This window comes from Rhinoraja longicauda, chromosome 1, assembly GCF_053455715.1.
Source record: "Rhinoraja longicauda isolate Sanriku21f chromosome 1, sRhiLon1.1, whole genome shotgun sequence".
NCBI lineage: Eukaryota > Metazoa > Chordata > Chondrichthyes > Rajiformes > Arhynchobatidae > Rhinoraja > Rhinoraja longicauda.
In genome coordinates this window covers 68,923,065-68,941,783 of record NC_135953.1, presented here as the reverse complement: position 1 = coordinate 68,941,783, position 18,719 = coordinate 68,923,065, and the positions used below count along the sequence as shown (strand labels likewise).

Here is an 18,719-nt window from a genome sequence, read left to right as displayed (position 1 = left end):
TACAACACTCCCTTGAGCCCGGTCCTGTCCTGGTTTTACTACCCAAAATACCAACTCTATCAGAATTAAACTATTAGCCAATCCTTGGTCTACATGCCCTGCTGATCAAGATCCTGCTTTAATTCATCATAACCATCTTCACTGTCTACTTGGATAGGAGAGGTTTGGTATCTTATTTTCATATCATTTACCAACTTACTAATCATGCCTTGCACATAGATGAGAAACAGCAATGGACCATGCACTGATGCCTGGGGCACAACACTAGTCACAGCCTCCAGTCCAAACAACAACTTTACACAAACACGCTCTGCTTCCTGCAGTGAAGTCAATTCATGAGACGCCATCTCCCACACACATAACCATGCTGACTATTCCTAATAAACACCTTTCTTTCTATGTGTGTGTATGTATATATATATCATCCCTCAGAATCCTCTTCAGTAATTTTCCTACCATGGATGTTAAGCTCACTTCGACAATTCCCAGCTTTTGCTTTGCAGCCCTTCTTAAATAGAGGCCCAACATTAGCTATCCTCCAGCATGTAGTATGACAATTTGTATATCTCAGCCAGGACTCCTGCAATTTCCTCTCTAGCTTCCCACAGTGAGCTTGGATATATCTAATCAGGTCCAGGAAAGTTAGGTACCTTTATACATCTTGGGATATTCAGCAGCTCCTTGACAATAATACAGACTGCCCTCAAGACATCTCCGTTAACTTTCCAAATTCCCTAGTCTTGTGTCTTTTCCCAGGGTAAAAACAATAAATATTCATTGAGTACCTTGCCTATCTCCTGTGGCTCCAAACATAGGTGACCACTTTGGTTTCTGAAGGGCCAGATTATTTCTTTAGTTACTCCTTTTCCCTTAACATTAAGGAGAATTCAAATATTATGTATATTATCTGCCAGAGCAATCTCCTGCCCTCCTAATTTCTTTCGTAAAATCCTCAATCTCCCAAACCACCAGGGATACACTTAATCCCATGCCTCCTATTTCCTGACCAGTGCCTGAATTTCTCTCATCATCCAGAGTTCCTTACTCCTCTCTGCCTTTCCCTTCACTCTACCAAGAATATGCATACCTTGAACTGTCAGAATAATGTTATTAAAAGCATTCCACTTTGTCCGCAGACACCCCTATGCCGACAGACAACCAACTCCAATCAACTTTTGAAAGTTTCTGTTCAACACCATCAAAATTGGCTATGCACCAATTTGAACTTGTGGACCAGCCCTGTCTTTAACCACAATTATTATGAAACTAATAGAACAATGGTCACTGTTCCCAAAGGTTCATCCACTGACACTTCGTAGAGTCGTACAATACAGAAACGGGTCCTTCGGCCCAACTCGTCCAGTCAAACCAAAATTGCCCCATCTAAGATAATCCCTCAAAATTCTTCCAAACCTCTCCAATCCATGTATCTGTCCAAACATCTTTTAAACATTGTTGTTGTAAAGAGTAATTTATCCAAACTCTTCCCAGCCCAATTCCCAAGAGTAGGTCAAAATCTGCCCTCACAATTGTAGGGCTATCTACGGCGGGGAACTTAGGAAAGTTACGGAAGATGTCTTGAGGACAGTCTATTATTGTCAAGGAGGTGCTGAATATTTTGCCTGAGAAAAACTTTCCTGAACATTCTTGACACATTGCACCCCATCTCAGCCGCGCAATGGCAGTCCCAGATTATATTGGGAAAGTTAAAATCCCCTGCCAAGACAACCCTATTTGTCTTATAGCTAGCAGTTTGCAACCCTCCCGAGTAGCAATAGCAAATGTGCCTGCAGGATACTGGTCCACCCCCATTTCAGATACAACCTGTTCCTCTTATACGGGTCACCTCTGCCTAGAGGAGGTCCAAAAAACGGAATCCCTGCAGCAGCCATGTATTTATGTGTCCTATTGCTATCTTCCTATTCCTACCCGCACTAGCAAGTGGCACTTTGAGTGATCTGGAAATTACAACCCTTGAGGTCCTGCTTTAACCTTTTGCCTATCTCCCAATATGCAACCTGTGGGAACTCATCCATTTTCCTACCTCTGCCATTTGTGCCAATGTGCATAATAATTTCTGACTGCTCACCCTCGCCCTTTAAGAATGTTCTGCAACTCTCTGAGACATCCTGGCCCCTTGCACCAGGATGGCAATGCACCATCCTGGAGTCCTATTTGCTGCCACATAATCTGCTGTCTGTGCCCCTAACTAATGAGTCTTCCATCCCGACAGCCCTGTCTGACTTCACTCTTCCCTACTCTACTTCAGACCCAAGCCTGGTGCCACTGACCTGACTGCTGCTGTTGCTCTCCTCTGAACAGTATCCAAAAGGGTATACTAGTTTTCAAGGAGAGTGGCCACAGGGGATTCCTGCACTCTTTGTATGTGTTTATTGTCATATGTATATTCTTTACTCTGAACTTCATGTGAACAAGGTGTTTTAGTGCACCCTTGTGTAAATGACAATAAACTAACCTAAATCAATCCCAGTCTGAATCTGAGAAAATACATGTTTATAATTATACAAAGCAATACAATAAAATTGCATTTTCAAAGAATTTCTAAGTATTATTATTACGGTTGACTTTTTATTTATATGAGCAATACAGCTTTAAATTAAAATACAAAAGCATTTTCTCCAAGAATCCTCCTTCAAATTCAAAGAGGGTGTTTTCATTTTGTTTAATGTTAATGGTTCAGGTGCCACAAGCATTGAAAGATACGACCTTCGCTCCAATACTTGGACACATGTTGCTAATATGAATGGGAGACGACTGCAGTTTGGTGTGGCAGTTCTGGATGACAAACTCTATGTTGTGGGCGGCAGAGATGGATTGAAGACCTTAAATACAGTAGAGTGCTACAATCCAAAAACTAAGAGTTGGAATGTAATGCCCCCGATGTCGACACATAGGCATGGCCTAGGTAAGTAGCATGAGTTAAAGAGTCATACAGCATGGAAAAGCACCCTTCAGCACAACTCACTCATGCCGTCCTAGATGCTCTGTCTAAGCTAGTCCCATGTGCCCCCACCTGGCCCACATCCCTCCAAACCTTTCCTATCCATGAAATGGCTGTAGGTTACATAAGAGATTCCAGCATTTTTGGCACCGCCTGTGTAATTCGTCACTGCCTAATTGCATTAGGTTATCAAAGGGAAAATAATAAGGTCGACCATTATTAATAATACATTTGCTACTATTATCATGATGTGAGTCATCTTATTACAATCAATGATGGATATTTTTGACGTTTTCCTAATCTCTGAAGTCTGATCAACCTGATTCATAAAAGCAGGTGATGTGGTTTAAAAAGAATAACTCGAGATCTAAGAGCTAATAAATTGTAAGATCAAATATTCTTGAACTGGAAGCATCCTTATAATGTGATTCAAGAGGGAATAAATATATCTGCAGACATTAGAACCCAGGCTTTCAAAGCAGAAATATTGAAGTATGCAAAAGACATGCCTTTGTTAATAATTCATGAACTCACTTCCCTTGTCTGAGAAGAGGAGAGTAGGCTGGGGAATCTTGGAAGTATTGTGTGCAGTTCTGTTCGCTCCATTAGAGGAAAGATGTGGAGGCTTTGTAGAGGTGCAGAGGTGGTTTATCTGAATGCTGCCTGAATTGGAAGTTTCAGCTACAGGGAGAGGAGCTTGGATAGACTTGGATTGTTGTCGCTGGAGCGTCGGAGGTTGAGGGGAGATCTGATAGAGATATATAGAAATATATAAGAGACATAGATAGGTTAGACAGTTGAGTGTATCCTTTTTTAACTTACTAGTTTGTATTCCTGTTAGTTTGATTTCAGTTGAAAACCACACACAAATGTAAGTTTACATGGAAGACCTGAAGCGCAACTGCAATGGATTGGAATGTAAATGTTGAATGAGCTTTATGGATTTCTTGAAATTCCACTCTGCTCAGAACCCAAGTCTGTGTTACTTTTTTGCCCCCATTTCTTAAAAGTGTATGTATTGTTAATAATTTTTACCTAATCCCACCTGGACTTGTGAAGGCACTGGCAATGATCTCTGACCAGTTGTTGAGAAATGTGACTTTGTGGCTACCACATACAATACAATACAATATATCTTTATTGTCATACTGTACAACGAGATTGGGAATGTGCCTCCCATACCATGCAATAAATTAATTAGCTAGTCAGTATTAATTTAAACAACCCAATGAAACAAAATAGAACAGTTTTAAAACAGAATAAAGTGCAAGTAGATCTGTGCCGGTTCACTGTGCGATGTGGCCATCTGGCTCAGCAGGACCAGATCATAGCAGCTATGGCCCTGGGGATGAAACTGTTCCTGAGTCTGGAGGTGCGGGCGTAGAAGGCCTTGTATCGTCTGCCCGATGGTAGAAGTTCGAACAGACTGTTGCAGGGGTGTGAAGAGTCTTTCAACACTTCAGCGCTGTCTGCAGTCCTTTACCAGCAATTTTCCTCCAAGTAACAAACCACCTCTTCCCCCTACTGATTCAAAATTCCTGTTCTTCTCGCGTGGTAGAAGTGGTATTAGCAGAACCCACATCCAGGGATCCTGGTTCTGAGTCAGCTGACTGTAATTTCAGGAATGTGTAGGAAGGAACTGCAGATGCTGATTTACTCCAAAGATAGACACAAAATGCTGGATTAACTCAGTGGGTCAGGCAGCATCTCTGGAGAAAAGGAATAGGTGACGTTTCAGGTCGAGACCCTTCTCCAGTCTGAAAAAGGGTCTCGACCTGAAACGTCACCTATCCCTTTTCACCGGCGGGCAGTTAATTTCCTCTGAATAATACTGTAAATGAAACTAATTAAGGTCGTATATTTTATCGGCAAATTTAAGTATATATTTTTAGAATAAATTCACTTGCTTGCCAAGTTCCATTTATTACTAAAGGTAGACACAAAATGTTGGAGTAACTCAATTTGTTTGGGTCAAAACATCATCCATTCCTTCTCTCCAGAGATGTTGCCTGTCCCGCTGAGTTACTCCAGCATTTTGTGTCTACCTTCGATTTAAACCAGCATCTGCAGTTCTTTCCTACACATCCTTCCCATTTATTACTCATGATAAAAAGTACCTGAGGGAAACTGCACTGTTAGACTTTATTTCTTTACATTTTCTTGAAGCATTTATTTCAATATGAGTAAAGTTCTGATGAAAATAAACTGTCCCCTTTTTAGGAGTGGAAGTTCTGGAGGGACCCATGTATGCTGTAGGTGGACATGATGGTTGGAGCTATCTGAATACAGTTGAGCGATGGGACCCACAGGCTCGGCAGTGGAACTTTGTGGCCAGTATGTCAGTACCACGAAGTACAGTCGGTGTGGCAGTACTTAATGGAAAGTAAGAAACTGTTCTGTTTGTGTATAAATGTAGGGATTTATGAATATCTTGGTTAACCAATAATCTATTTGTCTGCCATGGAGAATATTATTAAAGGACAGATCTACAACTTGCTGTTTTTAAATTGGTATATTTATGATTTCTAATCTACTCAAGTTGATGACTAAATGTTAACGTTTATAAGTGAAAGCCAAGGCAGTTAGTGGTATAGTGATGGCTCAATTGGGCAAGTAATATTTTTATTCACAAAATGCTGGAGTAACTCAGCAGGTCAGGCAGCATCTCGGGAGAGAAGGAATGGGTGACGTTTCGGGTCGAGACCCTTCTTGGGCAAGTAATATGATTGGTAATCCCAGAAGCTGCACTCGTGATCCAGAGACCAGAGTTTGAATCCCACCATGGCAAATGTGGAATTTAAATTTGTGAATAAACTGGATTTTTTTTTCTAAAAAAAAATTGTATTAGTAAAAACCATTAAGTCATCTATCCTCTGGGTAAGGAATCTCCTATCATTACCCTGTTGCGGACTGACCTAACAGTGATTCCAGACCTACCACTTTCCTTAAATGTTTCCTGAAAATTGTCAGAAGAATATTCAGTTCAAGGAGCAGTTTGGGATGAACAATAAATACTGTTCTTGTCATTTTAATTATTATTTTCATTTACCATTTTTCCTTGAATATATTTTCTGATTAAAATGCTTTCAATTGTGTATTGGCTTTGACCTATTTTAAAAGTGTTTGGAGTAAACACCATATAGTTCAACCCACATCCCTGGGAATGACAACTTGCCAGTTGAGAAGCAGATACTACTCTGTACGACCTGAACAAAATTTGCGTCTAGCTGCCAGCATGTCAGAATCCATTTACATCATCAGCCTCGTGTACAAATAGAAGAGAGGGAGGAAATCAGAAACTGCCGACTGAATTCACTATCAAATGTGGATGACCAAATTTGTGCAAGATCAAGGTCCGTCTTGTCGAGTCACTTTGTGTTTGGGCAATTTACCTAAACCAGACCTGCTCAATCACCAAGGAAGTGGGTTGGAATCTTGCCTAGTCAGCTTGGACCAGGAAAAGACCGTTCACAGAATTTCACACACACATGTGATGGATGTGTTCTTCAAATTGGGTTTAAGGAAGTGAATCTATAATTTGATATGACTGCTCTACCCAAATATCTGTTACCTAGACAAAATATATGGATAGAAAACAAACCTTTCTAATCACATCGAGTTAGACAAGTATGCCCCCCTCTCTTTATGTTTTATCGTCCATTGGCTATTAAAGAGGCAGTTTTAAGTGACAGGAGAGTCCCAGGCAAAAGATTCACTTGGGTCATGCCCTTCCATTATATGGACCATGTCACTCTATGCAGGCAATTTGCTGTCAATCATGAAAAGAACAGTCATCAAGTGCACATGGTCAAGGAGTTACTGTACCTGGCATAGGTATGGCGTGACCCAACCAAGCTGCAGCCATCACAAAGATCTTTTCTGCTTCATCCGGAACTCAAAAATGGAGTGAGCTCACAGAACCTCGAAGTATAAACCATCGAAAATAGAGGGCCCTAATATACACAGCATAGTCCTCAGTGTGGCAGTTGCATTTGTGTGATGGCGTTGTGCAAAATGCACACAGAATCTGGATAGGCAAACAGCAAGTGTCACCCCTGTTCAGATTCTAACTAACTCCAGTCTTGTACAAGATGGGTATTGCCACAATGCCTTGGGACATCGCTTTTAGTCCTCCCCATCACACACCCAGTCCGTGTGGAACACTTTATCCAGGAGAACACCCTTGAATGCAAATAAATTAGCAAATGGTCTGCACGAAATGTGGGGTCTGTAGCCAAAGGAGATTGTAGGTCCCGAAAGGATACTATCTTCAGCAGCCTATCAATGTTTAGCAGAATATCTCATCACCAAAGTTTTCAAACTTAAATGTTGGTGAGAGAGGCCCTCCTGGACAGATCTGTCATATAAATGGCATACTGGCCACACAATGGCTGCACAATGGCTAGTCTGGAATGAGACCATTGCCTACCTCCTTAGTAAATACATCTTTGCTAGAAATCTCTGGGATGAGATACAGGGGTATTTGAACAGGGCTCATGCCAAACGGCTGCGTAGTAGAACACTTTGAGCCATATTTATTGTTCTTGGGGGCACACCCTGAGATAAACGTCAGCTGCTGCTGGGTGACAGTGAAATGAAAGACGCTCTGGTCGGCTGAAACGTACCGATGTTCCAGAGCAGTGGGTTCTTCATAATCAAGTGCTGAAGCTGGTGCAACCACTGCATAGCCTCGCAGGAGAAGGGCCACAGTTTAGAGCCCTCCTGCCATTGCATGCAAATAGGTTGGAATCTGTGTAGGAAGCCCATGAACTCTTTGTTTTAAGGTTGCAAACAAATGGTAACTGATACAGTAACATCAAGTAACAGGAATAAGATTACTTGCTTGAAAATGCTGACTTGAATATGGATTGAAACTGTCATAGTGTCTATAATTTCATTGAATTTTGCCCATTTTTTCCATGTATGCAAAATAGGAAAGATTCCAAATGCAAAATGTGATATGGCAAAGATCCTCTCCCCAGTCAGTAAGCAAAACCATGTATTGGATTTTACATCTTGGAATATTACATTTCTGTTTTTTAGGCTGTATGCTGTTGGAGGTCGGGATGGAAGTTCTTGCCTTAAGTCTGTAGAATGTTTTGACCCCCACACCAATAAATGGACCCCCTGTGCCCAGATGTCTAAAAGACGAGGCGGTGTTGGAGTTGCCACCTGGAATGGTTTTTTGTATGCCATTGGAGGACATGATGCACCAGCATCTAACCTGACTTCAAGATTGTCTGACTGTGTAGAAAGGTAAATGTAACTCTCTGTATGTCCAAAAAACCCGCACATTGCCATATTTTAAATACCATAAAGAAAAGGCTTTAATTTTGAATATTCTCAACTTAGAGTTTTTTGAAAAAAGGGATCTGTACCAAGCAGATACAAGGAACTGCAGATACTGATTTACAAAAAAAAGTCACAAAGTGCTGAAGAGCATGGATAGGTGACGTTTTGGGTTGGGAACCTTCTTCAGACTGATTGTAGTGGTGGGGGGGGGAAATAAAGCTGGAAGAGAGGAGGGGCTGGTCGAAGCTGCAGGTGATAGGCTGATTGGGGGGGGGGGGTTGATAGATAGATGGTGGACAACCGTCAGAGATAAAAAGACCTGCTCAGTTATTCCAGCACTTTGTGTTTTAATTTATCAATACCAAGTAGTTAGAAAGTGGCACCAGACTCGTCTTGGAATCTCCAGTATTATATCATTGTTCCCAAATCAACCTTCACTAGCCAATGCAGTTATGCTTTTCTACATTGTTTGAGCATTTATGAAGGTAATCACAATGTAACTGGATCTGGAGAAGTAACTAGGTGGTGAAAAGAGATTGATGAAAATATGATTCAGATAAGATAATATCTAAAAATGTGAATTGCTTGATTAAAAAAAATTCAATAGCTATAAGTAATTATGAACAGAAAATGCAGAATTTTCAAAATAAATAATGTAGAGCAGCAAAATTAAGACTGAAGAATTGCCAGTAGTACAGAATGATCCAAACTTTGGAATTAATTTTACAAACTAAATTTGTCCCAATTCATGTAATTGTATTTAGCACAATAAACCAGATCAGATAATACCTGATTATATTCAATAGATCTTTTTGAGTTAAAATTGTATTGAATCTATTTGAACCAGAAGGCACCTTAGTCAGACATTCATACAGCATGGAAACAGGCCCTTTGCCCCACCTTGCCCACACTGACCAACATGTTCCAGCAGCACCAATCCCACCTGCCTACGTTACATAGATACATAGACAATAGGTGCAGGAGTAGGTCATTCGGCCCTTCGAGCCAGCACCGCCATTCAATGTGATCATGGCTGATCATCCACAATCAGTGCCCCTTCCTGCCTTCTCCCCATATCCCTTGAATCCGCTAGTCCTAAGAGCTCTCTTTTGAATGCATCCAGTGAATCGGCCTCCACTGTCTTCTGAGGCAGAGAATTCCACAAATTTGCAACTCTCTGTGTGAAAAAAATTGTCCTCATCTCATTTCTAAATGGCCGACCCCTTATTCTTAAACTGTGGCACCCTGGTTCTGGACTCCCCCCAACATCGGAAACATGTTTCCTGCATCTAGCGTGCCTAATCCCTTAATAATTTTATATGTTTCCATAAGATCCCCTCTCATCATTCTAAATTCCAGTGAATACAAGCCCAGTCGCTCCATTCTTTCATCATATGACAGTCACGCCATCCTGGGAATTAACCTCGTGAACCTACGCTCCCTCAATAGCAAGCATGTCCTTCCTCAAATTTGGAGATCAAAACTGCACACAATACTCCAGGTGTGGTCTCACCAGGGCCCTGTACAACTGCAGTAGGACCTCTTTGGTCTTAGACTCAACTCTCGTTATGAAGGCCAACATGCCATCAGCTTTCTTCATTGCCTGCTGTACCTGCATGCTTACTTTCAGTGACTGATGTACAAGGACACCCAGGTCTTGTTGTACTTCCCCTTTTCCTAAACTGCCACCATTCAGATAATCATCTGCCTTCCTGTTCTTGCCACCAAAGTGGATAACCTCACATTTATCCACATAATACTGCATCTGCCCATGCACCCAACCTGTTCAAGTCACCCTGCATCCTCATAGCATCCTCTTCACAGTTCACACTGCCACCCAGCTTTGTGTCATCTGCAAATTTGCTAATGTTACTTTCTTGATGTTAATTCCTTCATTTAATGTATATTGCAAATAGCTGCGGTCCCAGCACTGAACCTTGCGGCACCCCACTAGTCACTGCCTGCCATTCTGAAAGGGACCCGTTAATCCCTACTCTTTGTTTCCAATCAATTTTCTATCCATGTCAATACCCTACCCCCAATACCATGTGCTCTAATTTTGCCCACTAATCTCCTGTGTGGGACCTTATCAAAAGCTTTCTGAAAGTCCAGGTACACTACACCCACTGGTTCTCCCTTGTCCATTTTCCTTGTTACATCCTCAAAAAATTCCAGAAGGTTTGTCAAGCATGATTTCCCCTTCATAAATCCATGCTGACTTGGACCGATCCTGTTACCGCTATCCAAATGCGCCGCTATTACATATCTAATAATCGACTCCAGCATCTTCGCCGCCACCAATGTCAGGCTAACTGGTCTAGCTTTCTCTCTCCCTCCTTTCTTAAAAAGTGGGATAACATTAGCTACCCTCCAATCCACAGGAACTGATCCAGTATCTATAGAACATTGGAAAATGACCACCAATGCGTCCACGATTTCTAGAGCTACCTCCTTGAGTACCCTGGGATGCAAACCATCAGGCTCTGGGGATTTATCAGCCTTCAGTCCCATCAGTCTAGCCAACACCATTTCCTGACTAATATAAATTTTCTTCAGTTCCTCCATCACCCTAGGTCCTCTGTCCGCTAGTACATCTGGGAGATTGTTTGTGTCTTCCTTTGTGAAGACAGAACCAAGTACCTGTTCAACTTGTTAAAGATCCGGCCTTGTAACCAACAGACAACCACACACAGAATCGATTTAAAGCACAAAAAGCTTTACTGCGTTCACCAAAGCGGGAGTGACAGAACCGCAGCAAGTATATCACTATACTTGGCAGTCCCGAGCACCCACTCAAAGAATCAGCAGAATACAGCTTCTTATCAATGAAGGTGACATTGCAGAGTCCACGAACAGATGTCTTTACCATATATGGAATTGCTTTTCTCCACGTTAGCTGTCTGGGCTTACCGTTCGCAGTACACATTCCAGTGTTCTGCAACTAGCCACATACACAATAAGGCAATTATCACATTCGTGCAACATTTCCTTTAGTCAAGTATCTCTGCAAACAAGTTAGCTGTCTGGGCTTACCTTTTGCAGTATACAATCTTTTAGCCACATTTTCTTTAGTCAAGTATCTCTGCAAGGCAAGGCTGGGCAGCCAACTTTATCATTCCCCCCTTTATCATTTCAAATGATAACCACAAGTGGCTATTCTTGCAAGCGGTAGTAATTAACGGTAAGATACATCTAAGCAGCAAGAGGACAATTAGGATTAAAACAACAATAGTACCATACTGCAAGATATTACCCCACAGATCACCCATCAAAGTAAAAGGCCACCACCCTCTCTTGGGTCCTTGTTCAAAACCAGCCAAATAACTTCTTGTTTCATCAGCAGCATGTGTGATATTGTAGGATTCATCCTGAACATTGGTAATACACTTGTCTCCAATCACCGTACACACACCGCTGTCATCATCCTGGGCCATCATAGAGTCCAATGCATTATGTGTTTGCTGGGCATAAAGGCCCAACTCAGCTAGCTCATGGTTTACTGCCTCTAGGGCGGCCCTAGTCTGGTTGCTGATGATGATTAACCCGCACACTAAATAATTACGATTCTTATTGGCTATAACCCCGGCTGTTATAGCCAATACTGGGACACATACTGTGTTAAGACAGGTACATGTCAAGTAGCCATTTTTCACAACGCAGTCACCGCGTACACACGTGGTTTTTGGTTACATTGACTACTACACAACCCCATCCATGTCCTGTATGGCAGAACGGGTAATTAGCAGTGCCCAGACAGTGAGGGTCTTTTCGTTGTTCGTGACCTACAATAATCGATCCATTGTAAACGTCAACGAGTCTGCGACCTCCCAAACAGGTGCTAGTGAGATCAGTTTGTCTTGACTGACCCATGATCGTGCTATTGATTGTGTCCCAACAGTGTCCCCAGCCTCCTACTCCATAGGTTCCCTCTATTCATTTACAAGTGGCATCATGGGGGTGTTCTTCTACTATTTCATTCCAAGATCTATCGGTGGGGCTAGTGGCAAACAAAGAATTCACTGATCTAGCTCTCAGATAGCATACAGTGCGATTACCATACAATCGTACACGCGTTTGATAAAATGGGTTATTCTCTAAGATACAACTTAGAGAACAGAAAAGGATTAATAATCCCAAGATGGCAAATATCATCACAAGTCCTCTGGTGGGGGCCATTTCTTATCACCGCCGACTCGTTTACAGTCTGTATAATGTATCCAACGGAGGTTGTCTTCCACCTTTACTGCCGTCGGCGTGGTGAGCAGGACTTGGAATGGTCCTTTCCAACGTTCTCCTAATTTCTTCCGTCCCCAGTTGTGTATGAAAACGTAATCACCAGGTTGTAATGGGTGGTGGTCAATTCCATCAGGCAGCGGCTTCTGTGAATCCTTAACCTGTGAATGTAAAACTGAGAGTATTCGAGTTAGCTGTTGGGCATAGGAGGTCAATTCATCATTCAATGCGTGGAGGTCTAAAATTCCCAGGTGGGACGTATCAGCTCCCCATGGGATCCTTAGAGGTCTCCCATAGATAATTTCTGCTGGTAATACCTTAATCCACATCTGTCCCGTCTCACCCATTAATTTGTTCAATTTGTTTTTTAATGTACCATTAGCCCGTTCAACCATCCCTGCAGCCTGAGGATGATGGGTACAGTGAGACTGCTGTTTAATACGAAAGTCGGTGCATATCTCTTTGTTAACTGCAGCTGTAAAGTGCGGGCCGTTATCAGAACTGATGGTTTCTGGTAGTCCAAACCTTGGAATAACTTCCTTTAACAACAAGTAGTGTAAGAAAACAACTGCAGATGCTGGTACAAATCGAAGGTATTTATTTCACAAAATGCTGGAGTAACTCAGCAGGTCAGGCAGCATCTCAGGAGAGAAGGAATGGGTGACTTTTCGAGTCGAGACAACAAGGTGACTGTTACTTCGGCGGTATTGTTAACGGTCGGAAAGGCATCAATCCATCTACTAAATAGGTCTAGAATTACCAAACAATATTTATAACAATGATCTCGAGGCATTTCAATAAAGTCAATTTGTAGACATTGAAAGGGACGTGATAGCATAGGCGTTGTCTCTGAGGGTGCTTTAACTGCCTTTCCCGGGTTCGTTTTTTGACAGATTTTACATTCCGAGGCCAGTTTCAATGCCTCTTGCCAAATTTCTGGATGCCACCACGTCTCCTTTACCATTCTTATCAAACTCGTCTGCCATTTCCTTGTTCCCCATAATCAGAATCAGAATCAGAATAACCTTTATTGTCATCCAAAAAAACAAGTCTTTTGGACGAAATTCCGTTACCCACAGTCCAACAATAAGAGCAATAAAAATAAGCAATAACACACACAATCACAAACCAACACAAAACAAAAAAAAGAAACATCCATCACAGTGAGTCTCCTCCAGTCACCTCCTCACTGTGATCGAAGGCCAGAATGTCTTTTCTCTTCCCCTGCCGTCTTCTCCCGCGGTCAAGCTGTTGAAGTTGCCACGTTCCAGGCCGCGCCAGACGGTGAAAGGTCCGCAGCGGGCCGACCCAAGCGCGGGGCGGGCAAAGACCCTGCCACTGCACGTCGGGGCGGTCGTGGCTCCCGACATTGAAGCGATTATTCCCAGAAATACCTGCCATTGCTGTTTTACCGTCATCCCTGCTAGGGTCCCTTTCCAGTCAACTTTGGCCAGCTCCTCCCTCATGCCTCCACAGTCCTCTTTGTTCAACTGCAATCCTGACACTTCTGATTTTACCTTCTCCCTCGCAAATTGCAGATTAAAACATCATATTATGGTTCATTACCTCCTAATGATTCGTTTACCTTGAGTTCCCTTATCAAATCCGGTTCATTACACAACGCTAAATCCAGATTTGCCTTCTCCCTGGTAGGCTCCAGTACAAGCTGCTCTCAGAATCCATCTCGGAGACACTCTACAATTTCCCTATCTTGGGGTCCAGTACGAACCCACGTTTGACCCATATCCCTCCAAACCTGTCTGATCCATGTACCTGTCTAACTGTTTCTTAAACATTGGGATAATCCCTGCCTCAACTACCTCCTCTGGCAGCTCGTTCCATACACCCACCTCCCTTTGTGTGAAAAAGCTACTCCTCAGATTCCTATTAAATCTTTTCCCCTTCACCTTAAACAAATGTCCTATGATCCTCAATTCCCCTACTTTGGGCAAGAGATTCTGTGCATCAACCCGATCTATTTGTCTCATGATTTTATTCACCTCTATAAGATCACCCCTCATCCTCCTGCGCTCCAAGGAATAGAGTCCCAACTTACTCAACCTCTCCCTATAGCTCAGACCGTCAAGTCCTGGTAACATCCTTGTAAATCTTTTCTGCACTCTTGACAAAATCTTTCCTATAACATGGTGCCCAGAAAGGAACACAATACTCTAAATGGAGCCTCACTATCTTATATAACTGCAACATGATGTCCCAACTTCTATACTTAATACTCTGACTGATGAAGGCCAATGTGCCAAAAGCCTTCTTGACTACCCTATCTACCTGCGACTCACCCTTCAAGGAACTATGTACCTTCACACCTAAATCCCTCTGCTCCATAACACTTCCCAGAGCCCTACCATTCACTGTGTAGGTCCTGCCCATGTTAGACTTTCAAAAATGCAACACATCACATTTCTCTGTATTAAATTCCATCAGTCCACCTGGCCAACCGATCAAGATCCTGCCTCAATTTTTCATAACCATGTCGTTATCTGGAATACCACCCACTTATGTATCATCTGGAAATTGGCCAATTTTGCCAACTACATTCTCATCCAAATCATTGATTATAGATGACAAACAGTAACGGGCCCAGCACCAAACCCAGAGGCACACCATTAGTCACAGGCCTCCCGTCCGAGAATCAACCTTCCACCATCGCCCTCTGCTTCATTCCATGAAGCCAATTTTCTGTCCATTTAACTTTCTCTCTTTGGATCCCATGCGATCTAACCTTCCAGAGCAGGTTACCTACCACGTGGAACCTTGTCGAATGCAAGTGTAACCTTGTCTTATTTTGAAAAATATATACAAATCCATTTGTTCATCCTCTGTCCATCCATTTTCAAATGTGTTTAAGTCATGTTTCCTGTATTCAAATTAAATCCAGCATTATTTATTTCTGGATTATTTATTATCACTTTATTTATTTGTTTACTATTTGTTCAATTATTTAGTAAGTAAACTTTGTTTTATTTCTGGATCCTAATTTGTAGAGATGTACTGTAAATGTTATTGATATTATTTTTTGGCTCACCTACAAAACTTGATTTTAAACCCTCGATTTACTAAATATGATCTTTAATAAAGTGTAATTTATTTGTAGTCTTGAAAATAAGATTTTGATCTATTTATCTACATTGTTCATAATAATTTGCATATTTCAATACACACACACAGAGCTTAACACTGCTATTTACTTCAGAATTTTATTATATTGCAAAAGTCAAACAAAATTTTCCTCTGAGTTTTAGGATTTTAATTGAAAGAGTAAGTTATGATGAAGCCTGGAAGGAATTATTATAATTGTGTGTTGGAAAAAGTGCTCTCGTTGAATGATATCTTTTCTTGGCATGGTATGCGAAGTCAATCTATGTAAATTTATTTGTATTAATATATAGGTAGGCCGTACACAGCAGGTGCACTCATAGGCTAGAAGATAATTTTGTAGAGAATACATACAACAGGGCTGAATGTGTTTTTTATATATTATTAATCAGACTTTGATTAATGATTTCTCAAGATAATGGTAAGATTCAGAAGACTCAATAAAGGTGTACATTACAGGACCATGAATTATAGAATTTGATGCATGGGTTATCTGGCTGATTTTCAGCATTTCAAATTTTCCAATCATTAAAATTCATGATTGGAAAATTAGGAGGCATCTGACCGCCAATCTGAGCACCTGTCAAACTATGCAACTAGCAAATTCTTGTATAAATAGCCTTGTAATCTGAAAGCCAATTATTGCTCCACACCCCCTGACTTTGTTTTAATTCTAAAGTACAGAAGTGTATTTGAAACTTTAAAGGCAAATTTCCAGTCTTGTATGATTTAAGGGAGAAAATAATGATGTGGCGTATACGTCACAGTATGAATCCAAGAGTCACATGTGTTTGGTCATATAGGTCAGCTAACTACATTAATAATGTAGATATATGATTAAAAATGAAATATTTACAAGAGGATAAAGAAAGATCAGAAAAGTAGACGACGTATAGTTCTTTTAGAAATCCAATACAGACACTGTCAGGCTAAATTGCCACCGCCTCGGGCATATGATTCTGTGGTTTTTATTTTAAGATAGTGACAAATTAAATGCTCATTTGACAAGAGAGCAAGCTCTGTAGCACACTATAAAAATGGGACATTCTACACTTAAAGAATATCTGACTAGGAAAGAACTGTCTTTTCCCTTATTGAGAATCTTGGTTTGATTCACTCTGAACTGTGGAGAGAGAATTAAAAAGGCATTTCATGTTTGTGCTAGTCTTAAGTTACAATCATTACGTTTTGAAATCAATATTAGTACTTTATAGCTAAGGCTTCTTATTTAGAACTCCAAATCGTGTATTTAATAATGAAATTACGAATCAACTGCCACATCAAATCAGAACTGGTGTGTCTATGAAGCCGAGGTCAATGTGTAACTGGCCTCTTCTATTTCTTGAGTCGTCCAATGAGCCCATCAAACACCAGGGTGACATTTACATGTCAATTTTTTTTTAACTTCCCATTTGTAGAGTATCTTTTGTAACCATAATTATTTTTTTGTTTCCACACTGGCACAATTTTGTTTTGCTTAAAACCAACAAAATTAATAATGGCCTGTTTCCTTTATCATCGTAACTTTTTTGCTTATCTTTTATTAATTGTTCTTTATCTCTCCATATCATCGTCTATATCTTTTGTTCCCCTTACCCCTAATATATTTTGGGATGTGAGCACACTCTACCTCAAAACAATGCAATGCTCTCTGTTCCCCAACTAGAAAATGTCACTGTTGCTCAGCTGCAAAGCTGCTTAGTAGCAGCAGCTTTATTTTGCTAAAATTCAAATGTTGAGCTGTACTTTAACCTTTGCTTTCCTGTCAAGGAAATATTGAGTCACGAGAATACCGTTGACCAATATTAACATTTTAATTTCAAAAAAGTCTAGCATATTAGTAGTCTTTGAAATGTCAGAAGTCAAGCATTCATTTCTGTATCTTGAAGAGTCAAGAGTGTTTAATTGTTCCATTATTACTACATACAGGGTGGAAACATTGTGATCATGGCTGATCATCCACAATAAGTAACCCGTGCCTGCCTTCTCCCCATATCCCCCGATTCCGCTAGCCCCTAGAGCTCTATCTAACTCTCCCTTTCCAAAAACATGGTGACCAAAACTGAACACAATGCTCTAAATCTGGCCTAACCAATGTCATATATAACTGCAATATGACCTCCCAAATTCTATACGCAATACTCTGACTGATGTGCCAAAAGCCTTTTTGACCACCCTATCTACCTGTGAAATATGACAATGAAATTCATACTTGCAGCAGCTTAATGGGTCCATAAACAAAATACACATTTCTTAAAATGCAATGAAATTTACTCATTGCTGCAAAGATAAGAAATTCAAATCTGTTATCTAGTGCACAAAAATACTGTATTCTTATGTACTTTTTGCAATGTAAAGATCTTGTTTTTTAAGTTTTCATGAATAGAAACTGAAAGCTCCATGATTTTGCAATAATCATTCTAATTGGTCATATTCCAAAGCAATTCATCTTAATTTTCTGAAATCAGTCAAATTCAGGGCCAGTCTTGGCACATTTTTAGAGGGGTGGAGAGGAATCATGCACGTGATTGTCAAAGCAAATAGTTTTAAAAAATTAACACTGGGTCTAATTTCATGCCCTTAACTAAATAAATGAATTTTTACATTGTAGTTCAAACATTTGTGGACTTCGATATGAATATAATCTGTGAATGCGAATATGTCACTGAATTGTTCCAATTATTCGGATCTAATTAGGCTATGTTTGCTTGTAGATATGATCCAAAAACTGACACTTGGACAGCAGTGGCACCAATGAGCATAAGCAGAGATGCAGTTGGTGTTTGTTTACTCGGTGATAGGCTCTATGCAATTGGAGGATATGATGGACAGTCATATCTAAACACCGTGGAAGCTTATGATCCTCAAACTAATGAGTGGATGCAGGTAGGAGTAATTATATGTCAACCTGTACTCATTTTTTTAACTTTCAACCACATTGTCTGAATTCTTTCTCTTACGTCCTCCAACTTGTGGACATATATTTAGGACAGTTTTAAATATTTCTTGTGAATTACTATGTACGTTTGAGTAATGCCTTATAGGTTGTGGGGCAACTTTCATTGTACAATATATTCAAAGCAAATAATTCTCCATTTTATTGTGGTTTTATTCTGTT

The 18,719-nt window shown here is 40.8% G+C and overlaps 1 protein-coding gene across 3 annotated transcripts in view; it reads left to right on the top strand.

Moving 5' to 3' along the window:
* The window catches only part of LOC144593782 (kelch-like protein 5), a 101,285-nt gene that overhangs the window by 69,534 nt on the left and 13,032 nt on the right, over nt 1–18,719 (top strand). For all 3 annotated transcript variants that reach the window (XM_078399876.1, XM_078399885.1, XM_078399867.1), the window contains 4 exons: nt 2,702–2,926; nt 5,183–5,345; nt 8,006–8,218; nt 18,316–18,487. In XM_078399876.1, coding sequence (XP_078256002.1) covers nt 2,702–2,926; nt 5,183–5,345; nt 8,006–8,218; nt 18,316–18,487 — 773 coding nt within the window. The remainder of the gene's footprint in view (nt 1–2,701; nt 2,927–5,182; nt 5,346–8,005; nt 8,219–18,315; nt 18,488–18,719) is intronic.